The sequence below is a fragment of the Dreissena polymorpha genome, chromosome 16, assembly GCF_020536995.1.
Source record: "Dreissena polymorpha isolate Duluth1 chromosome 16, UMN_Dpol_1.0, whole genome shotgun sequence".
NCBI lineage: Eukaryota > Metazoa > Mollusca > Bivalvia > Myida > Dreissenidae > Dreissena > Dreissena polymorpha.
The window spans coordinates 4961408-4988342 of NC_068370.1; the positions used below are offsets into that span (position 1 = coordinate 4961408).

Sequence of the window (26935 nt, forward strand, 5' to 3'; positions counted from 1 at the left end):
ATACAAGTTCTACAGAAAATTTTGCCGAAATTTTATTCTCGGAGGGTCAAACTCATTGAATACAAGTTCTACAGACCTTTTCTCTGAAAATTCGTTTATGTCAAGGCCTGGCTCAGGAAATAAACTGAAATTTTATTACACAAATGCTGACAATTTGTTGAACAAGTTGGATGAATTAGAAATAATGATGTTATTGAAGGACATAGACATTGGGCTTATAGCCGAAGTGTTTCCTAAAAATATCAAACCGACAAATGTTCACCCTCAGGAATATGCATTGAAAGGGTTCCAGTGTTTTACAGCAAGAGTGAAGGAGCACAGTAGAGGTGTAGTCATTTATGTTAAAGATGCTATATCAGCTGATTATTATGAAATATTAAATGACAATGAAGTTTGTGAATCTGTATGGTGCACACTGAGAATTAAGACTGTAAACATATTAATGGGTGGAATATACAAATCTCCTTCTAGTAATCTAGATTATCATAAGAATTTAAACAACTTAATATCACAAGCTTCTAATATGGTCTTTGATCATCTTATTATTTTAGGAGATTTCAACTTTCCAGAGATTAACTGGGAAACATGGTCAGTAAACAAAAGCATAACACATCCATCATTTTTATTCGTTGAATGTGTTAGAGATAATTATCTAAGCCAACATATAAGTGGCTTTACACGATATAGACAGGGTCAAGACCCTTGCTGCTTGGATTTGTTATTAACTGACAATCAAACAGAAATTGAAAATCTATCACTAAATAGCAAATAAGGTGCCAGTGATCATGTTTCAATAATCTTTGAGATTCCTTTTATTGGAAAAAAAGGATGTTCAACCAATAAGCAGGGCACACTATTTCAAAGGAGACTATACTAAAATTAAAAAAAACTATTTGAGTATTGTGGATTGGAATGTAATGGTAGAGATGAATGTAGAAAATTCATGGCTGTTTTTTTCAAAAACATATTAAACATTGTGAGGAGAATTTCATTCCTAAATTTGGCAAAACAAAGGATATACAAAAACCTAAATGGATGGATTATTATTGTGTCAGGAAGGTAAAGAAAAGGTATAAAGCCTGGAAACGTTTGGCATACAGTCGTAGTTATAGTGACTATCAAAATTATGGTAAGCTTAGAAATAGTGCGACCCAAGCCATTCGATTTTCAAAGAAAAAGTACAAGAAAGGAGCAGCTGAAATTGGGTGTTCCGTGCTTGGTTTAAGTTGTCCGAACAATAGTAAATTCGCTATTTATTTTTATGCAATGAATACATTATCAAAGTATGTAAACAAAAGAGCACCATTAATATAACATTATTATACACATCGACCAGCTAGAATTTTCATGTTATTACAATCGTATTATTGTGCCATTTTATGATTATTAGGTAACCGTCGGTGTGCGGTGAGTGTCGTTAACTTTTAGCTCGTTACCACTATAGCGACCACTTTTTTCATTCAATCTTGATGAAGTTTAATCAGAATGTCGATATTGAAAATATATAGGCCGATTTGGAATCTTATTTACGTTTGTCTAAAGACTATGTCTAAAAAAGTTTAAGGTCGACCGCGAATCTTGATCATTTTAATAAAAAAAACACTATGTTTTCAAAAAACCTTGAAAAAAAATCTAGAGGTCACTTTTATGACTTAACCTCCATTTGATCACAATGATGTTCATGACAATATCTAGGCCGAGTTCGAAAGTGGATCATGAGCGTTCAAACAAGTAAATTATGTCAAATCTTAAGATGAAAACTTGAAACGACCCTTTGGGTCACATCAGGAAGAAAATTTGTCAGAATGCTTGACATTGCGTTTAAAACGTAGGTCATCAGGACAAATCTGAGACCAATCTTGTCACCACTATCGATGAAACTTAAGTTATTTCTCTAAAGATTACATTTATGACTCACTCATGATTAAACATTACTTATTATTTTGACACTATCTATGCTGGGCTTGATTCTTTGTTCGATGCGTCGAAAAACTAAATCACCTGGTCAAATCTTATAAAACTTTGCTATCACTCTATAGGTCTTCTTAACTTTTTTGCTGGGACTTTTTCCAATGACATGAAGTGTTTTATATGCCATTTTTATCATCGTACGTTAAAAAGTACCAAAGTTATGGCTCTTTGTCAACTAAGACAATCGTTTACTTCATGATTTTAAACATAAACTATTAGCAAAAGAAACTTCGCGCATATTTAAATTTTGGTCAGTACCATCGTATAGTTGTCCTCTCGATATTTGATACATTATGCCCCTGGGGTAAACATCGGTCACTATCTGAGGATCACAAGGTTATAAAGACTGATAAGTTTAAATTCTTATTATGAAACCACAAGGCCAGAGATTTAGACGCCTCTAGAGTCAAAAATTGCCAGCCGACGAGGATCATACCATTTATATATACTTATAACCAGGTAACTACCAGGTATTATATGGTACACACCATTGTTTAGAAGACCTCTTGTCGCGCTCAAGCTTTTTTATTTAACCTTCTGTGCACATATTAATACATGCTGGATAAGCTGGCATTGTTTTTCGCTATCGACGAACTATACTTGACACTGATCATAGTATGTGAATTTTAAATATAAGGAAGTAATTTTGGCTGTCAACATTAATAATTTCGGTGAATATCTGTGTCAATTGTCTTCATGAGTTAGTAAAAAACGGGCCTGTGTAAATAAATAATGTTACCCTTTTTTCGTAAAACACAAGGGAAAAGGTGCATTCCACATGGACATTAGCTGCTATTGGTAACATGTTACCCGACTATGGCATAGAACAGCCTTAGTTGTGTGCGTCTGAGATTTAACATAAAGAGTACATATTTATGTGTTTAATATGTAAATTTTGTTGTTCACTAAAATATTTAACTATGTATCTATCTCCATGTTGATCAAAGTTAAATATAAAAGCAGTTTATGTCAATTTTCTATTTTGAAGCGTTAATTTCGCCAGTTTTGTAAGAAATATCACATTTAAAATTCAGATATTTTCCTAGTATATTAAATAATTTAGACTTTGATGAAAGTTGGTAAATTGGGCAATTGAATCGGTTATGAAAGTTCAGGTACCTATATCTTTGTGAAGATAGAGCCTCGTTGGTTTAAACCGCATTCTGGGGCCCATGATGAAATAAACAATAATTAAGTCTCGCCTTTGATAAAATAGAGGCACATATGTCATCAATCCCGAAACTTAATTATTTTTCATTTCATCGTGCATCAAATAGTTACAATGTTTTGCGCATGACTGCAGCTGTGTAGAAATAAGGGCATCTGCATCTGATTCAAAATGCGACACTTCAAGAAGATATCACTGCATCAGACACAACTGCAGTGATGATCAAGTCAATCAATTGGTATGTTCATAAGAATGATTGGTGCCGTTGATCCCTTCAACGGGATGCCATTATAAACTTAATGCTTTTTAGCATCAATACAGTTTGTGCTGCATCTTTTATTTTCAGAGGATTGCCAGGGCAAAAGTGTTTATACTTAATGGCTATGTTCTCATATTTAGTACTTACTTCCATATTCCTGTCAACATGTTAAAAACATGTAAAAGTATAAAGAGCAGTGGAAGCGAGGCCTCACTTTAATGCATTGCATTTCAACCCGCGAGGTATTGGGTCAATTCGCGGCCAGTGTGTGAATGTTAGAGTTTATATACAGGTCATCACCGGAGTTCGCGGCCAGTTAAAATAATCATTATATATTAAAGACGCTTTCGTGAACTAGGTGATCTGGAATTTTCTTTAGACCAGAAATATGTTAAATGAAGATATTAAGCAATATAATTATGGTATGTCAATAATAGATTTTTAATTTGATTTCAACAATACAATGATAAATATTATTTTTGATTAATTTAACAATACTTATTCCACCATATTGACTAATTATTAAGCATGAGTGCGATTATTCTCGATACTGTTAATAATCGAATCAAATGGCAATGCCCGACAAACCACTAAAACAGGTTTATTCGAAGAACGCGCCTATAAATACGGATACTTCGCGTGTGGCCGGCTGACTCATATGTTTTAATTTCACTTCCATTTTTCTTTTGGTTTTCCGTTTTGTATCTATAGGTTTATGACCAGCAATATGTAATAATGTAAAATAAGCCGCGAAAACTCCGCGTAACATCCCGTACTGCGTGTGATGCAGCTAAGAACTGCACAGAAAAAGACATTCGCTATCCTTGATCTCATTCATTGAACTATCAACGCCGTATATCTTTTTTAAAGATATTTGTTGTTAATATTAAAGCACAATGATTAAACTGTAATACAGTTAATGCTTCTAGTATGAACAGTACTTATATTACGTCATGTTATGTATTCGTTTATAAATGATAACATATGCCAGTGTCACATGTACCAGTACTTCAATACAACAATGTGTTAAGTATAGTGTAACAATTTTAGTCGGTCGTTACAATGTTTTCATACAAACTTATATATATAAATATATATATTTTTTAAAAACCTAATAAATCGTTAACCTGACTTTTCGTTATAAAAAAGGGGACATACTCGTGATTAAAGGCTTGTCAAAGTAATTTTTCTTGGTCAGTGTATGTTTTGTATGATCCTATGAAGTGGATGCACGAAGAATTTAGCCAGTATTGTATAAGTACAAAAGGGGAGTATTCTTCAAAATTGCTGATCAGAATAAGGAGACCTGCATTAGTAAAAACGGTGATATTGAGAAATTGCACGTTTTCCTTTTCCAATATACAAATTGTGACTGCTGCAGCTTCTTGAGTTTCGCTGTTGTTTTTTTATATAATTCTACTAAATAATGTTCCAGAGTAACAAACAACCATAAGCATCGACCTCACACAATTAACTGAACCATATTTGTGAAGTTTTTATTATATACCTGAAGTAGACATAGTGATATGGAGAAGTTTTACGTTGACCTCAACACAATTTATAATTGCAAAAGGGGGCGTAATTCTGCCAAATTGCATGACAGATTAATGACACCTGGTAAGTTACTTCACACAATCTTTTCGAACACATGTGTGAAGTTTCAAATGAATACCTTTAGTGGCAAAGGGATATGAAGAAGTTGAATATTTTCCTTAACAAACTTTTGCAGTTCACTAAAGGGCAAAATTCTGCTTATTTGCAGGTAACTGGGTTTCAATCAAGCTGAGAGTATTCTTAGTAATAGAGGTTAAAGTCGTGGAAATAATAAAAGTTGTTGCCGTAGCGATGATTTAGGTGATTAAACTAATAGCTAACAAAATCATAATTTTGCATATTAGAATGTTTAACACAATGCAACACAATTAAAGTATTAAGCAATGTATATGCTTAATTGCGCTGCTGCGGAATAAGGATATTTGCATGGGCGAAAACAAATAATAAAAATGTATCGGTCATGACATACGAATGTTCTAGTTGCGTCATTTAAATAAATCGGTGAAAACGTTATCCTTATTTGTCATTCTTTTCAGAGAACAGTGTGAGTACGGGTATTCAGTTACTTACTACATAATAAAAGTCACGGAAACGTTTAATTTTCAATTTGTAAAGATTCATATACTACAGGGATTTTATATATTATATTTTATATATATTTCACTATTTTATTGAAATCTCGGTTGAGGTAGTAGTACACAAAGCGATGTAAAACACCTGCTTGTGAGAATGTTTTCCAACTTTATTTTTCTTTGCATTCATAGCACGAAATATTGATACGATAATATTTTTTTAAGGAATGACATACACTAATAAGTATTATACAACTGATAATCTAAAAACAGTGTTTGGAAACATCAGCTTCCGGGCAACCGAAATCCGATACCAATGTCGCAATCTCCGACATAAGCACCACCTGCACTTAAATCAGCATAAATATTAACAGCATCACAGCATAAATCAGAAGCACTGCGATTGAAATCCACATCACCACCACCGACATCAGAAATATTACCAGAACTTAATTAGCACATCAAATTAACACTGTCATCAGCATCGTCGCCATCGACAATAGCATTACCCTTAACCCGCACAAGCAGCATATTGTAACTATAGTAAATTGCAGACGACTGTAGACGACTTTCAACGGAGAGCAAGTTCCGATTTACACTGAATTTGAGCACTTCAAATTAAGGTGAATCAGAATGCAAGCTATGTTTAACTTTTTTGATTTTATTTTTACCCGGTATTTAATAATATGTTTGTCCTAATTTATGTTTCGTTGTATTCACAGCGCGAAGTAAAGATACGATTATAACGTTTATAGAACGACATATGACGTCATGACGTTACTTCCGGCATAACAAGTTTTAAACAAGAGCACCGCCTTGCGGGTGCAGACCGCTCATCTATTTTTCTCTTTAAAGGTGAAGGGACCTATCTCAATTTTATTCACAAAGGAGGGAGGGGTGGAGTGGAGAGGGGTGTATAGTGTGGAGGTGTGGTCATTGCATGCTTTGACCAGCTATATATGCGTGCAGAATATTTACACATGTTAAGCAAAATTTGATTGGCTGACTTACTCGGGATCTCGAGACAGCGAAAATTCTCTCCTCTTTTGTTTAATGCACTCTGCCTTTATTTACTGCACCGCTTTTTTTTAATTGCACTATGCCATCGTAAAAAGAGAAGTGAATGTCACCTCTATGCCACCGTCTAAGTAGTACCCGTGGGGAACTTGAGCCATTCAGCGAAACTGGGAGGCGGGTTACATTCTCGATCAAATATAACAAGAAATATCTTTAAAAAGATATTCGACGCGTACTTTCTGTACCACTTATCTTAAAAAAACGTTATGTTACAGTAAAACGTTTGTGGGTTATAACATTACGTTTCAGCATATAAATTCAAAATTTGACTTGCTCTTTAATTACATCATGCCCTTTCATTTCCCATGTATATCGTAACAAACGTTATATTTCTTTGATTCCTTTCCTAAGTTAATGACTCTATGTGTACGGACGTGATTTCACATGCCCATGTGCATGAACATATAATTTTTCTCTTTTGATTATTGTTTTTTTCTCTAATTCAATAAGCTTAGGCATGTTTGTTCGTTAAGTACGGCAATAATTGCATGATGATTCCCGAAAGTAGGTATGAGCACATAGTCGTAAGAGCACTTGAATACGTGAGTTCGCCCATGAACACATGGTAAGGTTAACTAAATCTCCGCGATACGACCTAATATGTGTTTAAAACAGCAAACAATATCCAACAAACGAATGAATCATCAAACACAGTATGTGCACTGATGTGGCTCTGTAATTTCTGTTTGAAAAGTTCATTAAATATGCAAAAAGAGAAAGCACGCATAAGAGCGAGTTTCACAGACGTCGTAAGGCTGTTATGCTGTTTATATACCATAGTCGCTACAACGTTTACAAATGGCAGGTTCGAAATAATTCGTTTTCTTTACACTCATGATCGCGTTGAAAGTTAATTATACACGTTTTAATTCAAAATTTATTTACTAAATACGACAAATGTCAAATACATTACAGAAAATGCATAGTTGTTATATATAGCCGATTTAAAATGAACGTTTTCAAACTATAATTAAATCAATTTCCCAGAATATGCTGTCCTATTTTTAGTTGAGCTTCCTATACCTTTATCAATGATTATCAGCGAGGTATTCCGATTAGAAAAATCGAGCTATCTCAATCGGACTGGCTCGGTCTTTTACATAGGTCGCAATTGTGAAGAATTTTTTCATGGTATGATAACTTAGACGAGCTGCTTCGCAGCATCGCAAAAACGCTAGAGAAGGGTGAGTTGGTCAGCATGTGGTCAAGTGTAAAGATCAACGGAAAATACAACTCAAATATTTACATATTCGATTCATAGATTCGTCAAAGCTGTGTATGGTTAAATTTGTGGGAGATTTTTTTTACAAATATTTTAAATGTTTGATTGAAAGACGCAGCATCTATGTTCATTTTAAATAGTCTCAGCCTTGTTAAATGCACCAGTGGCATTTAAAGTCGAATAAAAGCAAAAGTATATTGCATAACACCAGATTCCTTTAAATCTGACAAGAAATTTGAATGTATTGTGAATGTTCTACTATAAAGTTATCGAAGCATACGGTTAACAGTTTTCTGTGTTACATCACTCAATGGCTTTTTTGTTTTGGATTATTTATTAGAAAAAAATGTAAAAACAATTCATTAAAAGAGATAGTTCCAAAGCGCCGCGGGGCGCATTCATCGCGTAAAAAATCGAAAAAAAAGATCAAATGAGTAAAATGATGTTAGTTTATATTATCGGTAGTATTAATATAAATAAACTTAAATATAAGAAATATAAGAAAAACAAATAAGCCTACTATTTCTTATTCTGTTAACTACTGATACGGAAAATTCTGCAACATCTACTACGACTACTAAAATCACTAAAAACAATTATTTCATCACAAAATAATATAACATTTATAAGCGTTTATTTTATTTCACCAGACATTTATTAGGTTAGAAACAATACGGTGCGTATTAGCAGAGTTCCGGTAAAATAAACTTACATGGAAGACAGGAGTGTGTAAAACAAGTTTTGAATTTACCTACATTGCATTACATTTGATTTAACAGTCATTAAATGGTCATTATATATGTTTTCATTATCTTTATTTCTGCTGTGGAAAAGAAAGGCATGTATTAGGAACCTTAAATAAGACATGAAAATGAGAATATTTTGGAGCCTTCCGCGATATAAAATGTAGTTATAAAAAGAAAATAATCTTTTTTTCATACCCACCTCAAGCCGAACATTTTTCACTTGAATATCTGTGGTTTTGTTGTATTTGTGCGCAACGATCAGTGTTACATGAAACGAAAACATGTGGCAATGAGATCGTAAAAAATAAATAATTTATTATATATTCTGCAATGGAGCACTCACCTTATTAAAAATATGATTGTAAAATAGAAATACAAATCTCGCGTTATTGCATAAAGTACATTTTCGCATGTGAATTTCTGTTTGTTAATACGACCGAGCAAAATTGTAAACAATCATAAATCGACGGGTCCCATGAAGAACAGACGTATAAGGCTTTTTACAGAACAATTGTAAAGACCAATGTTCTCTTGTGACTGCGCAGAACATTGAAAAAGTAAATGTTTCAATTTACTCAATCTGACTTTAAAGGTCTTTGTCAAAGAATTTTACGGAATGGTATCAGATTGACTATTAAGATCAACACAATCAATATAATACAATCCGATGTATTTTAACTCGTCAGTCTTGTATTTTGTACTACTGGATAATGTATTGAGATATAGAAATTATAGAATCCATTAGCAAAGAAATTGACACCCTCTCCGAGGATGCAGTGTCGACCTAGCTTCTTAAAAGGATTGGCGAAAAAAATCAAATATTTTGTGAAAAAGTACATAAAGGAGCGAAGAAATAACACTATATTACGACACAGAAATATATTGATAGTACCTATCGATAATGAGTTAGCATAATTTTAATAATGATAGCATGATAGAGCGTTTGTTTCTGCTAACAAATCTTTTTTTTTCTAAATGACATTGAAAAAGAGTTCAATGAAAGCAGAATGCGCTTTTGGATATCAGAAAAACACCGCCGGAATTATAATTATCTTTAAAAAAAAAGATATTCGTCACATATCAGGATTTGAAAAATATATATTGAATTACCTTTCTAAAAAATAAATTGAAGAACACAGGGGTTTTTGCAGGTGTCATATCATATCATATCAACTGCATAAAAGATGTGTTTTGTAATGTATTTTGCCAGTAAAAGAGAATCAATATAGCACTATTTGTCACTCATCAATTTTCTTTTAAACAATGTATTATTATTTATGAAGCAAAACTATTTAATCTAGAGTATAAGTTTGAGTATAGGCTTAATACAACCAGATCGGTATATCACCCTAGGCGACCTTTGTTTAGCAACAACTGGTAGTTTCTGGCCTAGTTTTGGAGCCACGCAATCTCTTATCGACCGATGGATATACCCTTGACACCTTTTTATGTCCTTAACCTTTTATCTTCGAAGCTAGGTCACGCAGATAGTTGCCATGTCAAGTTCGGAAAAGCAAAAGGCTCATTTCTACGTCGGACATTAAAAGGGCGACAGTCATCTGTGATCTGCAGATCGGGCTAATGTGATTGACATGTCACTTAAACAAAATGTGTACGATTTCTAATTGAAACCATCGTTCAATTTATGACCAATCAAAAGTTCATCAGAAAACAACCTCAAGGCCATTTTTATTCCACCGTAAGATGATTTTAGACTCTACATATCAAACGAGGGTTCGTAAATCGGAACACGGTGAATGGCAGCATTTGAGGTCATTAGGTCTATCCTATTTACTGATCTAAGTTCTGTAACGTCGCAGGTCGGATGCAAGTACCGGTTTATATCAATTATATGCCGTGGCATATAGAGATTACGTGGTTACTGCCGAAGAGTTTTTTTTTAATATTTATTACGTTTTATATGGCACACAATGAAACTCCAGATACCATATTAGCCGAGAGTTTCTTGTTCTTTCCACTATTTTGTTTAAGAGAACACCATCTTTAAACATAGCAATGACTGATCGTTTTTTGGTCCCGCCATATCAGACTCGTCTTGTAGAACATGATACCAAGTCACCAACCATATTTATAAAACAAGAGATGTGTTTGTCAGAAACACAATGCCCCCTATTGCGCCGCTTTGAAATAAAATTTCAATATATCATTTAGCAGGTTTAGAAATTATCTCCCTTTCAAAACTTGTTACTTCCCTTTGATTTTTTTTACTATTGACCTTTCACCACTCAAATTGTGCAGCTTCATGACATACACATGCATGCCAAATATCAAGTTGCTATCTTCAATATTCAAAAAGTTATTGAAAAAGTTTAACCAAGGTTAAAGTTTGTGACACACACAATGAATGACAGACAGACAGACAGACAGACAGGCAAAAAACAATATGCCCCCGATCTTTCGATCCCGGGGCATAAGCAACAAGAGATGTGTTTGTAAGAAACACAATGCCCCCTACTGTGCCACTTTGATTTTTTTTTTTTACCTTAAAGGATGACCTTGACCTTTCACCACTCAAAATGTGCAGGTCCATGAGATACACATGCATGCCAAATACCAAGTTGCTATGTGAAGGGACATAGAAGTTATGACCATTTTTCAAAACCTAAACGCAAAGTGTGACAGAAGGACAGGCAGACGGTCCGATCACTATATGCCCTCTTTCGGGGGCATAAATACAATCGATTCATCGTTACAGTGCTTTCTTTCTTTGCGGAAATGAATATGTTGTATGCACCGTTAATCTTGGCGTCATAGGCACATGTGCTCAATATTGAAACAATTTCGTTTATGTTAATTATTTGTTTGTATTGTTTTTAGCATTAACAATAGCAATTGTCTGCATTTCGCCAGCATATTAACAGTCAGGAAAACCACGCCTTCTTTGCATAAACATAGACGGCATTTATGAAACAATAGGCGTAATTTTACTACCAACAACATTATCTGAGCAATAAATACAAACCCGGCGGGAAGTACAAAACTATTAAGGCCTAGGTTTTTGATAAATTTAAGAAACTTCGGTAAATAAAGGGTTTCTTTTAATTTTGACTTTATCCGCCCGAGTACAACCTTGCCTTTTAATGGATTCCAATTGAGTTGTCCGATTGAAAATAATATTGAAACCAGGAAGAATTTAAATCCATTGTGTTTCTTTAGCTTTAAATCACATGCCGCATGTGGGTAAGACCTTATGAACAATATTCAGGCAAGACACTGACGATCTCTTAACTTGTTAAGTGGGCACGCATGTGTCCATTTATGTTGTATATTGATGGTCCGGACAAGTTTTTCCACAGATGCGAGATCAAATCTATTCAGATATAGCCCAATCTATATATAACTTACAGGTAGCGACAAGTATCCTTTGTCTTAATTGACCTGTTCTTCCAATACAAAACAATCACTTTTGTGTATTTATTTTTATGAAAATTGTACATTGCTAAATGATAAATGAGTGAAAAATGATATAGAAATGCAAGAACACATACTAATTGATAATACAGTGTAGTGCAAACTTCCTATCATTATAAATATTAAAAAGCAAATTGTTAAATTTAGGAACACGTTGTTGCAGTTCTGATAACTGATTGTAAATGGTATCTTACCATTAAAGACCGTTACTAGATTATAAATAATTTTTACCAGCAAAAATACCAATATGCTATTTATTACTTGCTCCAAAAGGGTTGACTGCGAAATGCATGGCAAGAAATATTTGATGTACTTATATTTGATGTACTAATATGAACAACACAAATCACACCTATTAAAATTAATAAGAATTACTGCCTTCATTTATTTATTGTAAGTAGCACTACCACAACATTTTGTCCGATTCATACAATGAAGTGTATGTACTTATACTATGCAGAGATACCTTACTCACAAAAATCTGGTATTTACATTTTTTTTAATTGGTGTTAGAAGCATGTTATATAAGCATGGGACAATAATAAGACCATTACTAACTACAAGAATGCTCTTAAGTAGGGCAGACAGACACTTTAAAATGCTTACAACTTTTATAATGAGAAATGATATGCACAAAGTCTGAGTAGTAATAACATCACTTTCTAACATAATTAGATTCATGGACCAATAATAAGACCAGTATATTAAAAAATATGCTGACATATTGACATCATCAGTACAAATGAGCAGCGTCATGCGAAAATGTGTCTTATGCCTTATGCAGCCTGGATAGCTCCAGACCAACCAGCGCAGGCAAGCAGTCTGTTCAGGGGCAACCATGTTCGCTAAAAAGACCATCGAACCTTGTGTGACTAAGCAGCGAACAGCATAGCTCCTGACCAAGCTTCATGATTCCACAGGCTGGTCTGGAACCAGCAGGCCGCATATGACATGGAGCATTTTTGCAAGATGTGAATCAAATTAAACATTTTGTCTTGTACTACATTTGTATGTTGAATATTACTCAACTCTACACACAATCAATATTATATGTATGCCATATCAGTTACTCTCAACCTATCGAAAATAAGTAAATGACACATATCTGTACAATAGCAGAAGACATGAAGCAACACAATCACACAGACAATACACGTTGATAAAATACCATATAAAACATATACACTATTAATTATAGGAATTAAAAACTGTGTAAAAAAAAAGTCCCCCCATGGTTTTGAAAAAATATAATCAACAGTCTTGTCATAAAATGTGACACGATTTATTTAACATGATGTGACAATAAGAGCTCAGAAATCAGTTGCACTTTTTAAATTATCGAACAACTTCAACATTACCTTTTCAACCATTTCAATCTTAATGGCACTCTTACACATATTTAAAAGACATCTTAAATAAACATTATTTCAAGATCCGAGTCTAGACATGAAAAATCAACACATATTTTTATAAATATTTCCAAGATGTTCTTAAATTATGGCTCTATTTAGTCTGTTTGCCCACAGCATGAAAGCTGGGGACAAGGGGCAACTCTTTGAGCTGCCGGTAGAGAACATCGTATTTCAGTGAGAGGACACCTATGTCCGAGAGCAAAAGTATATTGCATAACACCAGATTCCTTTAAATCTGACAAGAAATTTGAATGTATTGTGAATGTTCTACTATTAAGTTATCGAAGCATACGGTTAACAGTTTTCTGTGTTACATCACTCAATGGCTTTTTTGTTTTGGATTGTTTATTAGAAAAAAAAGTAAAAACAATTCATTAAAAGAGATAGTTCCAAAGCGCCGCGGGGCGCATTCATCGCGTAAAAAATCGAAAAAAAAGATCAAATGAGTAAAATGATGTTAGTTTATATTATCGGTAGTATTAATATAAATAAACTTAAATATAAGAAATATAAGAAAAACAAATAAGCCTACTATTTCTTATTCTGTTAACTACTGATACGGAAAATTCTGCAACATCTACTACGACTACTAAAATCACTAAAAACAATTATTTCATCACAAAATAATATAACATTTATAAGCGTTTATTTTATTTCACCAGACATTTATTAGGTTAGAAACAATACGGTGCGTATTAGCAGAGTTCCGGTAAAATTAACTTACATGGAAGACAGGAGTGTGTAAAACAAGTTTTGAATTTACCTACATTGCATTACATTTGATTTAACAGTCATTAAATGGTCATTATATATGTTTTCATTATCTTTATTTCTGCTGTGGAAAAGAAAGGCATGTATTAGGAACCTTAAATAAGACATGAAAATGAGAATATTTTGGAGCCTTCCGCGATATAAAATGTAGTTATAAAAAGAAAATAATCTTTTTTTCATACCCACCTCAAGCCGAACATTTTTCACTTGAATATCTGTGGTTTTGTTGTATTTGTGCGCAACGATCAGTGTTACATGAAACGAAAACATGTGGCAATGAGATCGTAAAAAATAAATAATTTATTATATATTCTGCAATGGAGCACTCACCTTATTAAAAATATGATTGTAAAATAGAAATACAAATCTCGCGTTATTGCATAAAGTACATTTTCGCATGTGAATTTCTGTTTGTTAATACGACCGAGCAAAATTGTAAACAATCATAAATCGACGGGTCCCATGAAGAACAGACGTATAAGGCTTTTTACAGAACAATTGTAAAGACCAATGTTCTCTTGTGACTGCGCAGAACATTGAAAAAGTAAATGTTTCAATTTACTCAATCTGACTTTAAAGGTCTTTGTCAAAGAATTTTACGGAATGGTATCAGATTGACTATTAAGATCAACACAATCAATATAATACAATCCGATGTATTTTAACTCGTCAGTCTTGTATTTTGTACTACTGGATAATGTATTGAGATATAGAAATTATAGAATCCATTAGCAAAGAAATTGACACCCTCTCCGAGGATGCAGTGTCGACCTAGCTTCTTAAAAGGATTGGCGAAAAAAATCAAATATTTTGTGAAAAAGTACATAAAGGAGCGAAGAAATAACACTATATTACGACACAGAAATATATTGATAGTACCTATCGATAATGAGTTAGCATAATTTTAATAATGATAGCATGATAGAGCGTTTGTTTCTGCTAACAAATCTTTTTTTTTCTAAATGACATTGAAAAAGAGTTCAATGAAAGCAGAATGCGCTTTTGGATATCAGAAAAACACCGCCGGAATTATAATTATCTTTAAAAAAAAAGATATTCGTCACATATCAGGATTTGAAAAATATATATTGAATTACCTTTCTAAAAAATAAATTGAAGAACACAGGGGTTTTTGCAGGTGTCATATCATATCATATCAACTGCATAAAAGATGTGTTTTGTAATGTATTTTGCCAGTAAAAGAGAATCAATATAGCACTATTTGTCACTCATCAATTTTCTTTTAAACAATGTATTATTATTTATGAAGCAAAACTATTTAATCTAGAGTATAAGTTTGAGTATAGGCTTAATACAACCAGATCGGTATATCACCCTAGGCGACCTTTGTTTAGCAACAACTGGTAGTTTCTGGCCTAGTTTTGGAGCCACGCAATCTCTTATCGACCGATGGATATACCCTTGACACCTTTTTATGTCCTTAACCTTTTATCTTCGAAGCTAGGTCACGCAGATAGTTGCCATGTCAAGTTCGGAAAAGCAAAAGGCTCATTTCTACGTCGGACATTAAAAGGGCGACAGTCATCTGTGATCTGCAGATCGGGCTAATGTGATTGACATGTCACTTAAACAAAATGTGTACGATTTCTAATTGAAACCATCGTTCAATTTATGACCAATCAAAAGTTCATCAGAAAACAACCTCAAGGCCATTTTTATTCCACCGTAAGATGATTTTAGACTCTACATATCAAACGAGGGTTCGTAAATCGGAACACGGTGAATGGCAGCATTTGAGGTCATTAGGTCTATCCTATTTACTGATCTAAGTTCTGTAACGTCGCAGGTCGGATGCAAGTACCGGTTTATATCAATTATATGCCGTGGCATATAGAGATTACGTGGTTACTGCCGAAGAGTTTTTTTTTAATATTTATTACGTTTTATATGGCACACAATGAAACTCCAGATACCATATTAGCCGAGAGTTTCTTGTTCTTTCCACTATTTTGTTTAAGAGAACACCATCTTTAAACATAGCAATGACTGATCGTTTTTTGGTCCCGCCATATCAGACTCGTCTTGTAGAACATGATACCAAGTCACCAACCATATTTATAAAACAAGAGATGTGTTTGTCAGAAACACAATGCCCCCTATTGCGCCGCTTTGAAATAAAATTTCAATATATCATTTAGCAGGTTTAGAAATTATCTCCCTTTCAAAACTTGTTACTTCCCTTTGATTTTTTTTACTATTGACCTTTCACCACTCAAATTGTGCAGCTTCATGACATACACATGCATGCCAAATATCAAGTTGCTATCTTCAATATTCAAAAAGTTATTGAAAAAGTTTAACCAAGGTTAAAGTTTGTGACACACACAATGAATGACAGACAGACAGACAGACAGACAGGCAAAAAACAATATGCCCCCGATCTTTCGATCCCGGGGCATAAGCAACAAGAGATGTGTTTGTAAGAAACACAATGCCCCCTACTGTGCCACTTTGATTTTTTTTTTTTACCTTAAAGGATGACCTTGACCTTTCACCACTCAAAATGTGCAGGTCCATGAGATACACATGCATGCCAAATACCAAGTTGCTATGTGAAGGGACATAGAAGTTATGACCATTTTTCAAAACCTAAACGCAAAGTGTGACAGAAGGACAGGCAGACGGTCCGATCACTATATGCCCTCTTTCGGGGGCATAAATACAATCGATTCATCGTTACAGTGCTTTCTTTCTTTGCGGAAATGAATATGTTGTATGCACCGTTAATCTTGGCGTCATAGGCACATGTGCTCAATATTGAAACAATTTCGTTTATGTTAATTATTTGTTTGTATTGTTTTTAGCATTAACAATAGCAATTGTCTGCATTTCGCCAGCATATTAACAGTCAGGAAAACCACGCCTTCTTTGCATAAACATAGACGGCATTTATGAAACAATAGGCGTAATTTTACTACCAACAACATTATCTGAGCAATAAATACAAACCCGGCGGGAAGTACAAAACTATTAAGGCCTAGGTTTTTGATAAATTTAAGAAACTTCGGTAAATAAAGGGTTTCTTTTAATTTTGACTTTATCCGCCCGAGTACAACCTTGCCTTTTAATGGATTCCAATTGAGTTGTCCGATTGAAAATAATATTGAAACCAGGAAGAATTTAAATCCATTGTGTTTCTTTAGCTTTAAATCACATGCCGCATGTGGGTAAGACCTTATGAACAATATTCAGGCAAGACACTGACGATCTCTTAACTTGTTAAGTGGGCACGCATGTGTCCATTTATGTTGTATATTGATGGTCCGGACAAGTTTTTCCACAGATGCGAGATCAAATCTATTCAGATATAGCCCAATCTATATATAACTTACAGGTAGCGACAAGTATCCTTTGTCTTAATTGACCTGTTCTTCCAATACAAAACAATCACTTTTGTGTATTTATTTTTATGAAAATTGTACATTGCTAAATGATAAATGAGTGAAAAATGATATAGAAATGCAAGAACACATACTAATTGATAATACAGTGTAGTGCAAACTTCCTATCATTATAAATATTAAAAAGCAAATTGTTAAATTTAGGAACACGTTGTTGCAGTTCTGATAACTGATTGTAAATGGTATCTTACCATTAAAGACCGTTACTAGATTATAAATAATTTTTACCAGCAAAAATACCAATATGCTATTTATTACTTGCTCCAAAAGGGTTGACTGCGAAATGCATGGCAAGAAATATTTGATGTACTTATATTTGATGTACTAATATGAACAACACAAATCACACCTATTAAAATTAATAAGAATTACTGCCTTCATTTATTTATTGTAAGTAGCACTACCACAACATTTTGTCCGATTCATACAATGAAGTGTATGTACTTATACTATGCAGAGATACCTTACTCACAAAAATCTGGTATTTACATTTTTTTTAATTGGTGTTAGAAGCATGTTATATAAGCATGGGACAATAATAAGACCATTACTAACTACAAGAATGCTCTTAAGTAGGGCAGACAGACACTTTAAAATGCTTACAACTTTTATAATGAGAAATGATATGCACAAAGTCTGAGTAGTAATAACATCACTTTCTAACATAATTAGATTCATGGACCAATAATAAGACCAGTATATTAAAAAATATGCTGACATATTGACATCATCAGTACAAATGAGCAGCGTCATGCGAAAATGTGTCTTATGCCTTATGCAGCCTGGATAGCTCCAGACCAACCAGCGCAGGCAAGCAGTCTGTTCAGGGGCAACCATGTTCGCTAAAAAGACCATCGAACCTTGTGTGACTAAGCAGCGAACAGCATAGCTCCTGACCAAGCTTCATGATTCCACAGGCTGGTCTGGAACCAGCAGGCCGCATATGACATGGAGCATTTTTGCAAGATGTGAATCAAATTAAACATTTTGTCTTGTACTACATTTGTATGTTGAATATTACTCAACTCTACACACAATCAATATTATATGTATGCCATATCAGTTACTCTCAACCTATCGAAAATAAGTAAATGACACATATCTGTACAATAGCAGAAGACATGAAGCAACACAATCACACAGACAATACACGTTGATAAAATACCATATAAAACATATACACTATTAATTATAGGAATTAAAAACTGTGTAAAAAAAAAGTCCCCCCATGGTTTTGAAAAAATATAATCAACAGTCTTGTCATAAAATGTGACACGATTTATTTAACATGATGTGACAATAAGAGCTCAGAAATCAGTTGCACTTTTTAAATTATCGAACAACTTCAACATTACCTTTTCAACCATTTCAATCTTAATGGCACTCTTACACATATTTAAAAGACATCTTAAATAAACATCATTTCAAGATCCGAGTCTAGACATGAAAAATCAACACATATTTTTATAAATATTTCCAAGATGTTCTTAAATTATGGCTCTATTTAGTCTGTTTGCCCACAGCATGAAAGCTGGGGACAAGGGGCAACTCTTTGAGCTGCCGGTAGAGAACATCGTATTTCAGTGAGAGGACACCTATGTCCGAGAGCAAAAGTATATTGCATTACACCAGATTCCTTTAAATCTGACAAGAAATTTGAATGTATTGTGAATGTTCTACTATTAAGTTATCGAAGCATACGGTTAACAGTTTTCTGTGTTACATCACTCAATGGCTTTTTTGTTTTGGATTGTTTATTAGAAAAAAAAGTAAAAACAATTCATTAAAAGAGATAGTTCCAAAGCGCCGCGGGGCGCATTCATCGCGTAAAAAATCGAAAAAAAAGATCAAATGAGTAAAATGATGTTAGTTTATATTATCGGTAGTATTAATATAAATAAACTTAAATATAAGAAATATAAGAAAAACAAATAAGCCTACTATTTCTTATTCTGTTAACTACTGATACGGAAAATTCTGCAACATCTACTACGACTACTAAAATCACTAAAAACAATTATTTCATCACAAAATAATATAACATTTATAAGCGTTTATTTTATTTCACCAGACATTTATTAGGTTAGAAACAATACGGTGCGTATTAGCAGAGTTCCGGTAAAATTAACTTACATGGAAGACAGGAGTGTGTAAAACAAGTTTTGAATTTACCTACATTGCATTACATTTGATTTAACAGTCATTAAATGGTCATTATATATGTTTTCATTATCTTTATTTCTGCTGTGGAAAAGAAAGGCATGTATTAGGAACCTTAAATAAGACATGAAAATGAGAATATTTTGGAGCCTTCCGCGATATAAAATGTAGTTATAAAAAGAAAATAATCTTTTTTTCATACCCACCTCAAGCCGAACATTTTTCACTTGAATATCTGTGGTTTTGTTGTATTTGTGCGCAACGATCAGTGTTACATGAAACGAAAACATGTGGCAATGAGATCGTAAAAAATAAATAATTTATTATATATTCTGCAATGGAGCACTCACCTTATTAAAAATATGATTGTAAAATAGAAATACAAATCTCGCGTTATTGCATAAAGTACATTTTCGCATGTGAATTTCTGTTTGTTAATACGACCGAGCAAAATTGTAAACAATCATAAATCGACGGGTCCCGTGAAAAACAGACGTATAAGGCTTTTTACAGAACAATTGTAAAGACCAATGTTCTCTTGTGACTGCGCAGAACATTGAAAAAGTAAATGTTTCAATTTACTCAATCTGACTTTAAAGGTCTTTGTCAAAGAATTTTACGGAATGGTATCAGATTGACTATTAAGATCAACACAATCAATATAATACAATCCGATGTATTTTAACTCGTCAGTCTTGTATTTTGTACTACTGGATAATGTATTGAGATATAGAAATTATAGAATCCATTAGCAAAGAAATTGACACCCTCTCCGAGGATGCAGTGTCGACCTAGCTTCTTAAAAGGATTGGCGAAAAAAATCAAATATTTTGTGAAAAAGTACATAAAGGAGCGAAGAAATAACACTATATTACGACACAGAAATATATTGATAGTACCTATCGATAATGAGTTAGCATAATTTTAATAATGATAGCATGATAGAGCGTTTGTTTCTGCTAACAAATCTTTTTTTTCTAAATGACATTGAAAAAGAGTTCAATGAAAGCAGAATGCGCTTTTGGATATCAGAAAAACTCCGCCGGAATTATAATTATCTTTAAAAAAAAAAGATATTCGTCACATATCAGGATTTGAAAAATATATATTGAATTACCTTTCTAAAAAATAAATTGAAGAACACAGGGGTTTTTGCAGGTGTCATATCATATCATATCAACTGCATAAAATATGTGTTTTGTAATGTATTTTGCCAGTAAAAGAGAATCAATATAGCACTATTTGTCACTCATCAATTTTCTTTTAAACAATGTATTATTATTTATGAAGCAAAACTATTTAATCTAGAGTATAAGTTTGAGTATAGGCTTAATACAACCAGATCGGTATATCACCCTAGGCGACCTTTGTTTAGCAACAACTGGTAGTTTCTGGCCTAGTTTTGGAGCCACGCAAACTCTTATCGACCGATGGATATACCCTTGACACCTTTTTATGTCCTTAACCTTTTATCTTCGAAGCTAGGTCACGCAGATAGTTGCCATGTCAAGTTCGGAAAAGCAAAAGGCTCATTTCTACGTCGGACATTAAAAGGGCGACAGTCATCTGTGATCTGCAGATCGGGCTAATGTGATTGACATGTCACTTAAACAAAATGTGTACGATTTCTAATTGAAACCATCGTTCAATTTATGACCAATCAAAAGTTCATCAGAAAACAACCTCAAGGCTATTTTTATTCCACCGTAAGATGATTTTAGACTCTACATATCAAACGAGGGTTCGTAAATCGGAACACGGTGAATGGCAGCATTTGAGGTCATTAGGTCTATCCTATTTACTGATCTAAGTTCTGTAACGTCGCAGGTCGGATGCAAGTACCGGTTTATATCAATTATATGCCGTGGCATATAGAGATTACGTGGTTACTGCCGAAGAGTTTTTTTAAAATATTTATTACGTTTTATATGGCACACAATGAAACTCCAGATACCATATTAGCCGAGAGTTTCTTGTTCTTTCCACTATTTTGTTTAAGAGAACACCATCTTTAAACATAGCAATGACTGATCGTTTTTTGGTCCCGCCATATCAGACTCGTCTTGTAGAACATGATACCAAGTCACCAATCATATTTATAAAACAAGAGATGTGTTTGTCAGAAACACAATGCCCCCTATTGCGCCGCTTTGAAATAAAATTTCAATATATCATTTAGCAGGTTTAGAAATTATCTCCCTTTCAAAACTTGTTACTTCCCTTTGATTTTTTTTACTATTGACCTTTCACCACTCAAATTGTGCAGCTTCATGACATACACATGCATGCCAAATATCAAGTTGCTATCTTCAATATTCAAAAAGTTATTGCAAAAGTTTAACCAAGGTTAAAGTTTGTGACACACACAATGAATGACAGACAGACAGACAGGCAAAAAACAATATGCCCCCGATCTTTCGATCCCGGGGCATAAACAACAAGAGATGTGTTTGTAAGAAACACAATGCCCCCTACTGTGCCACTTTGATTTTGTTTTTTTTTACCTTAAAGGATGACCTTGACCTTTCACCACTCAAAATGTGCAGGTCCATGAGATACACATGCATGCCAAATATCAAGTTGCTATGTGAAGGGACATAGAAGTTATGACCATTTTTCAAAACCTAAACGCAAAGTGTGACAGAAGGACAGGCAGACGGTCCAATCACTATATGCCCTCTTTCGGGGGCATAAATACAATCGATTCATCGTTACAGTGCTTTCTTTCTTTGCGGAAATGAATATGTTGTATGCACCGTTAATCTTGGCGTCATAGGCACATGTGCTCAATGTTGAAACAATTTCGTTTATGTTAATTATTTGTTTGTATTGTTTTTAGCATTAACAATAGCAATTGTCTGCATTTCGCCAGCATATTAACAGTCAGGAAAACCACGCCTTCTTTGCATAAACATAGACGGCATTTATGAAACAATAGGCGTAATTTTACTACCAACAACATTATCTGAGCAATAAATACAAACCCAGCGGGAAGTACAAAACTATTAAGGCCTAGGTTTTTGATAAATTTAAGAAACTTCGGTAAATAAAGGGTTTCTTTTAATTTTGACTTTATCCGCCCGAGTACCACCTTGCCTTTTAATGGATTCCAATTGAGTTGTCCGATTGAAAATAATATTGAAACCAGGAAGAATTTAAATCCATTGTGTTTCTTTAGCTTTAAATCACATGCCGCATGTGGGTAAGACCTTATGAACAATATTCAGGCAAGACACTGACGATCTCTTAACTTGTTAAGTGGGCACGCATGTGTCCATTTATGTTGTATATTGATGGTCCGGACAAGTTTTTCCACAGATGCGAGATCAAATCTATTCAGATATAGCGCAATCTATATATAACTTACAGGTAGCGACAAGTATCCTTTGTCTTAATTGACCTGTTCTTCCAATACAAAACAATCACTTTTGTGTATTTATTTTTATGAAAATTGTACATTGCTAAATGATAAATGAGTGAAAAATGATATAGAAATGCAAGAACACATACTAATTGATAATACAGTGTAGTGCAAACTTCCTATCATTATAAATATTAAAAAGCAAATTGTTAAATTTAGGAACACGTTGTTGCAGTTCTGATAACTGATTGTAAATGGTATCTTACCATAAAAGACCGTTACTAGATTATAAATAATTTTTACCAGCAAAAATACCAATATGCTATTTATTACTTGCTCCAAAAGGGTTGACTGCGAAATGCATGGCAAGAAATATTTGATGTACTTATATTTGATGTACTAATATGAACAACACAAATCACACCTATTAAAATTAATAAGAATTACTGCCTTCATTTATTTATTGTAAGTAGCACTACCACAACATTTTGTCCAATTCATACAATGAAGTGTATGTACTTATACTATGCAGAGATACCTTACTCACAAAAATCTGTTATTTACAATTTTTTTAATTGGTGTTAGAAGCATGTTATATAAGCATGGGACAATAATAAGACCATTACTAACTACAAGAATGCTCTTAAGTAGGGCAGACAGACACTTTAAAATGCTTACAACTTATATAATGAGAAATGATATGCACAAAGTCTGAGTAGTAATAACATCACTTTCTAACATAATTAGATTCATGGACCAATAATAAGACCAGTATATTAAAAAATATGCTGACATATTGACATCATCAGTACAAATGAGCAGCGTCATGCGAAAATGTGTCTTATGCCTTATGCAGCCTGGATAGCTCCAGACCAACCAGCGCAGGCAAGCAGTCTGTTCAGGGGCAACCATGTTCGCTAAAAAGACCATCGAACCTTGTGTGACTAAGCAGCGAACAGCATAGCTCCTGACCAAGCTTCATGATTCCACAGGCTGGTCTGGAACCAGCAGGCCGCATATGACATGGAGCATTTTTGCAAGATGTGAATCAAATTAAACATTTTGTCTTGTACTACATTTGTATGTTGAATATTACTCAACTCTACACACAATCAATATTATATGTATGCCATATCAGTTACTCTCAACCTATCGAAAATAAGTAAATGACACATATCTGTACAATAGCAGAAGACATGAAGCAACACAATCACACAGACAATACACGTTGATAAAATACCATATAAAACATATACACTATTAATTATAGGAATTAAAAACTGTGTAAAAAAAAAGTCCCCCCATGGTTTTGAAAAAATATAATCAACAGTCTTGTCATAAAATGTGACACGATTTATTTAACATGATGTGACAATAAGAGCTCAGAAATCAGTTGCACTTTTTAAATTATCGAACAACTTCAACATTACCTTTTCAACCATTTCAATCTTAATGGCACTCTTACACATATTTAAAAGACATCTTAAATAAACATCATTTCAAGATCCGAGTCTAGACATGAAAAATCAACACATATTTTTATAAATATTTCCAAGATGTTCTTAAATTATGGCTCTATTTAGTCTGTTTGCCCACAGCATGAAAGCTGGGGACAAGGGGCAACTCTTTGAGCTGCCGGTAGAGAACATCGTATTTCAGTGAGAGGACACCTATGTCCGAGAGCATGTTGTAGCACTAAGACTTCATGAGATGAGCTGAAAAAACATGAACAGTAAGAGCTTAAGTAGTAGTAGAATGTAGAGTTTGCAGTTTGTAAACCAGAAGCCACATCAATCTTATATATGCAAACAATAGTGTGCTCATTATTTGATAAATTCAAAGTCTATTTTACTATATCTTTTTACTAACTTTGATGCACATTTCACTACTACATGTGCATCAGATGTCTTTACTCAAGCGAAATAAACTTAATTAAAACCTAAGATATAATGCTCAACTTTAAGCACATGATAACTTACAGAAATTAATGTTTGATTTCAAATTGTTCACTTAGTTATGTTATGGTACTAAACACTGCATCCATGAAAGCAAAAATTAGCTCTATCATAACCACATTTTAAATAATATTTACCTTTTTCACTGTATTTTTTATAAATTCTTTTCTGTCTGTTAAGTCAAAACCGGGGTATTTTGCAAAAACCTGAAAAAGCGAAAATGTGTATTATATACACATGATACAATATTGCCTTTATTAAAATAATCATTATTTTCAAAATTAATCAACTTTTTTTTTTACAAAATGTGAATGAAGCACATAGTGGTATTTATTTACATTTTTAACTGAACTTAAGTTCTTTTTTTTAAGTAAAAGGGTACGTACTTAAGGAAATTAAATTTTTATATCAAGGGAAAATAAATTCTGTTTAAATAGAGGTATAGGGCCCAGTTGTTGGCACTGAATTGTTGTCCGTAAAAACACTGCCACAAAGTAACTTACATCTTTTAACACTGTTTTCATGGTAACCTCCTCCAGATTGGCATCATCAAGCATGTTCTTAATGAGATCCTTGATTTCTTCATTCTACAACACAACAAGGAATGACTTAATCGATGAGAAAATTGGGTCTTATGCCAAATGCTGCCAGGTTAGCTCAGTCTGGTCAGGAGCAACTCTGTCTGCTTATTAGACCAGTAAACCTTGCATGACTTTCAAACGGACATGTTAGCACCTGACCAGACAGTGCAAATGATTGTAGTAAATGTTACAAGACCCTCTATCATGACATAGGTCAAATATGCAACTGGGTAAGACGATCATTCTTATCTACTTGAAATTAGCGCTGAAGGGCCAGAGTGAGCAAGCATTTTTTTTGTTATTAATTATAAAGCTAAACAATAAGAAAAACATATATAACTTAAAATCATGATAGGATTAAGCAATTTAGTGGCTCTCTAATAGTCTCCCTTGGAATCAAAGGGGCGACCAGATTCTAAATGGCTCCAATTATTTGGAATCACTGTCTTTTTATTGAGAGTTTGATTGTGATATTGTTGAATCGTATTGGTCATTATGTTGTTCTCTGGTAAAAAACAATTCAATATATGTTTATAATAAGGACATTTTTTTTAGAGCACGGACCATTATTCAAATCCACAATTTTAAAACCAAGCCCACTATCTACAGAGACAATGTGATTCTCATTACTCAAGAAAGATAACTGACATATATCACACATTTTGAATACTTTACCAGTTTAGTAATAGAGCTGCAACGATTCACCAACAGCCCGAATCTATTTGATTTCAGACAGTCTGATACTCAGGGCTCAACATTAACGGTTGTCCTTTTGCCCCTGGCAAGTAAAAGTTGGGTCCGGACAAGTTATTTTATAATCTAGTTGTCCGCTCGGGCAAGTGCAAAAAAGAACAAAGAGAATTTAATTTAGACTTAAATAAGACTTTAATTGCTGTAATCATTTTGTTTAATATTCAAAGATATAAAATGTTTTGTTGTGTATCATTTTGATCGTTATTAAAAAATATGAGGTTTACAGTTAATGTGATATTTCATGTTTGGGAATGTGGCTTTACGTTCAGGGCAAGTAGATTTTCTAAGTACTTGCCCGGCAGGGCAGGTTGGTTTTAAAGTTAATGTTGAGCCCTGATACTGATTGTTTCGATTCGATTCATCTTTCAACCTAGTTTTATCATATATTTACTCTTCTGCCTCAAAATAAACTTTTCTGTTCAAATGTGTTGCATACCTAGATATCTTGGGCATTTGTGTGTTTGTTAGATATAATTTGGTTGGTTCAACAGTGTTTTAAAATCTGTTGAAAGTAGGTTA

At 33.6% G+C, this 26935-nt stretch overlaps 1 protein-coding gene across 3 annotated transcripts in view; it reads right to left on the bottom strand.

Annotated features, from left to right (window-relative positions):
• Window positions 1-11990: 11990 nt before the first annotated feature.
• The window catches only part of LOC127862482 (protein DEK-like), a 35455-nt gene continuing 20510 nt past the window's right edge, over window positions 11991-26935 (bottom strand). For 2 of the 3 annotated variants that reach the window (XM_052401636.1, XM_052401634.1), the window contains exons 10-13: window positions 25586-25669; window positions 25220-25288; window positions 23666-24842; window positions 17593-18069 (exon numbers count right to left, since the gene is read on the bottom strand). In XM_052401636.1, coding sequence (XP_052257596.1) covers window positions 24831-24842; window positions 25220-25288; window positions 25586-25669 — 165 coding nt within the window. In that variant the 3' untranslated portion in view covers window positions 17593-18069; window positions 23666-24830. Of the gene's footprint in view, window positions 12468-17592; window positions 18070-23665; window positions 24843-25219; window positions 25289-25585; window positions 25670-26935 lie in introns of those variants that run through there. The other variant, XM_052401635.1, reaches the window with a different exon arrangement.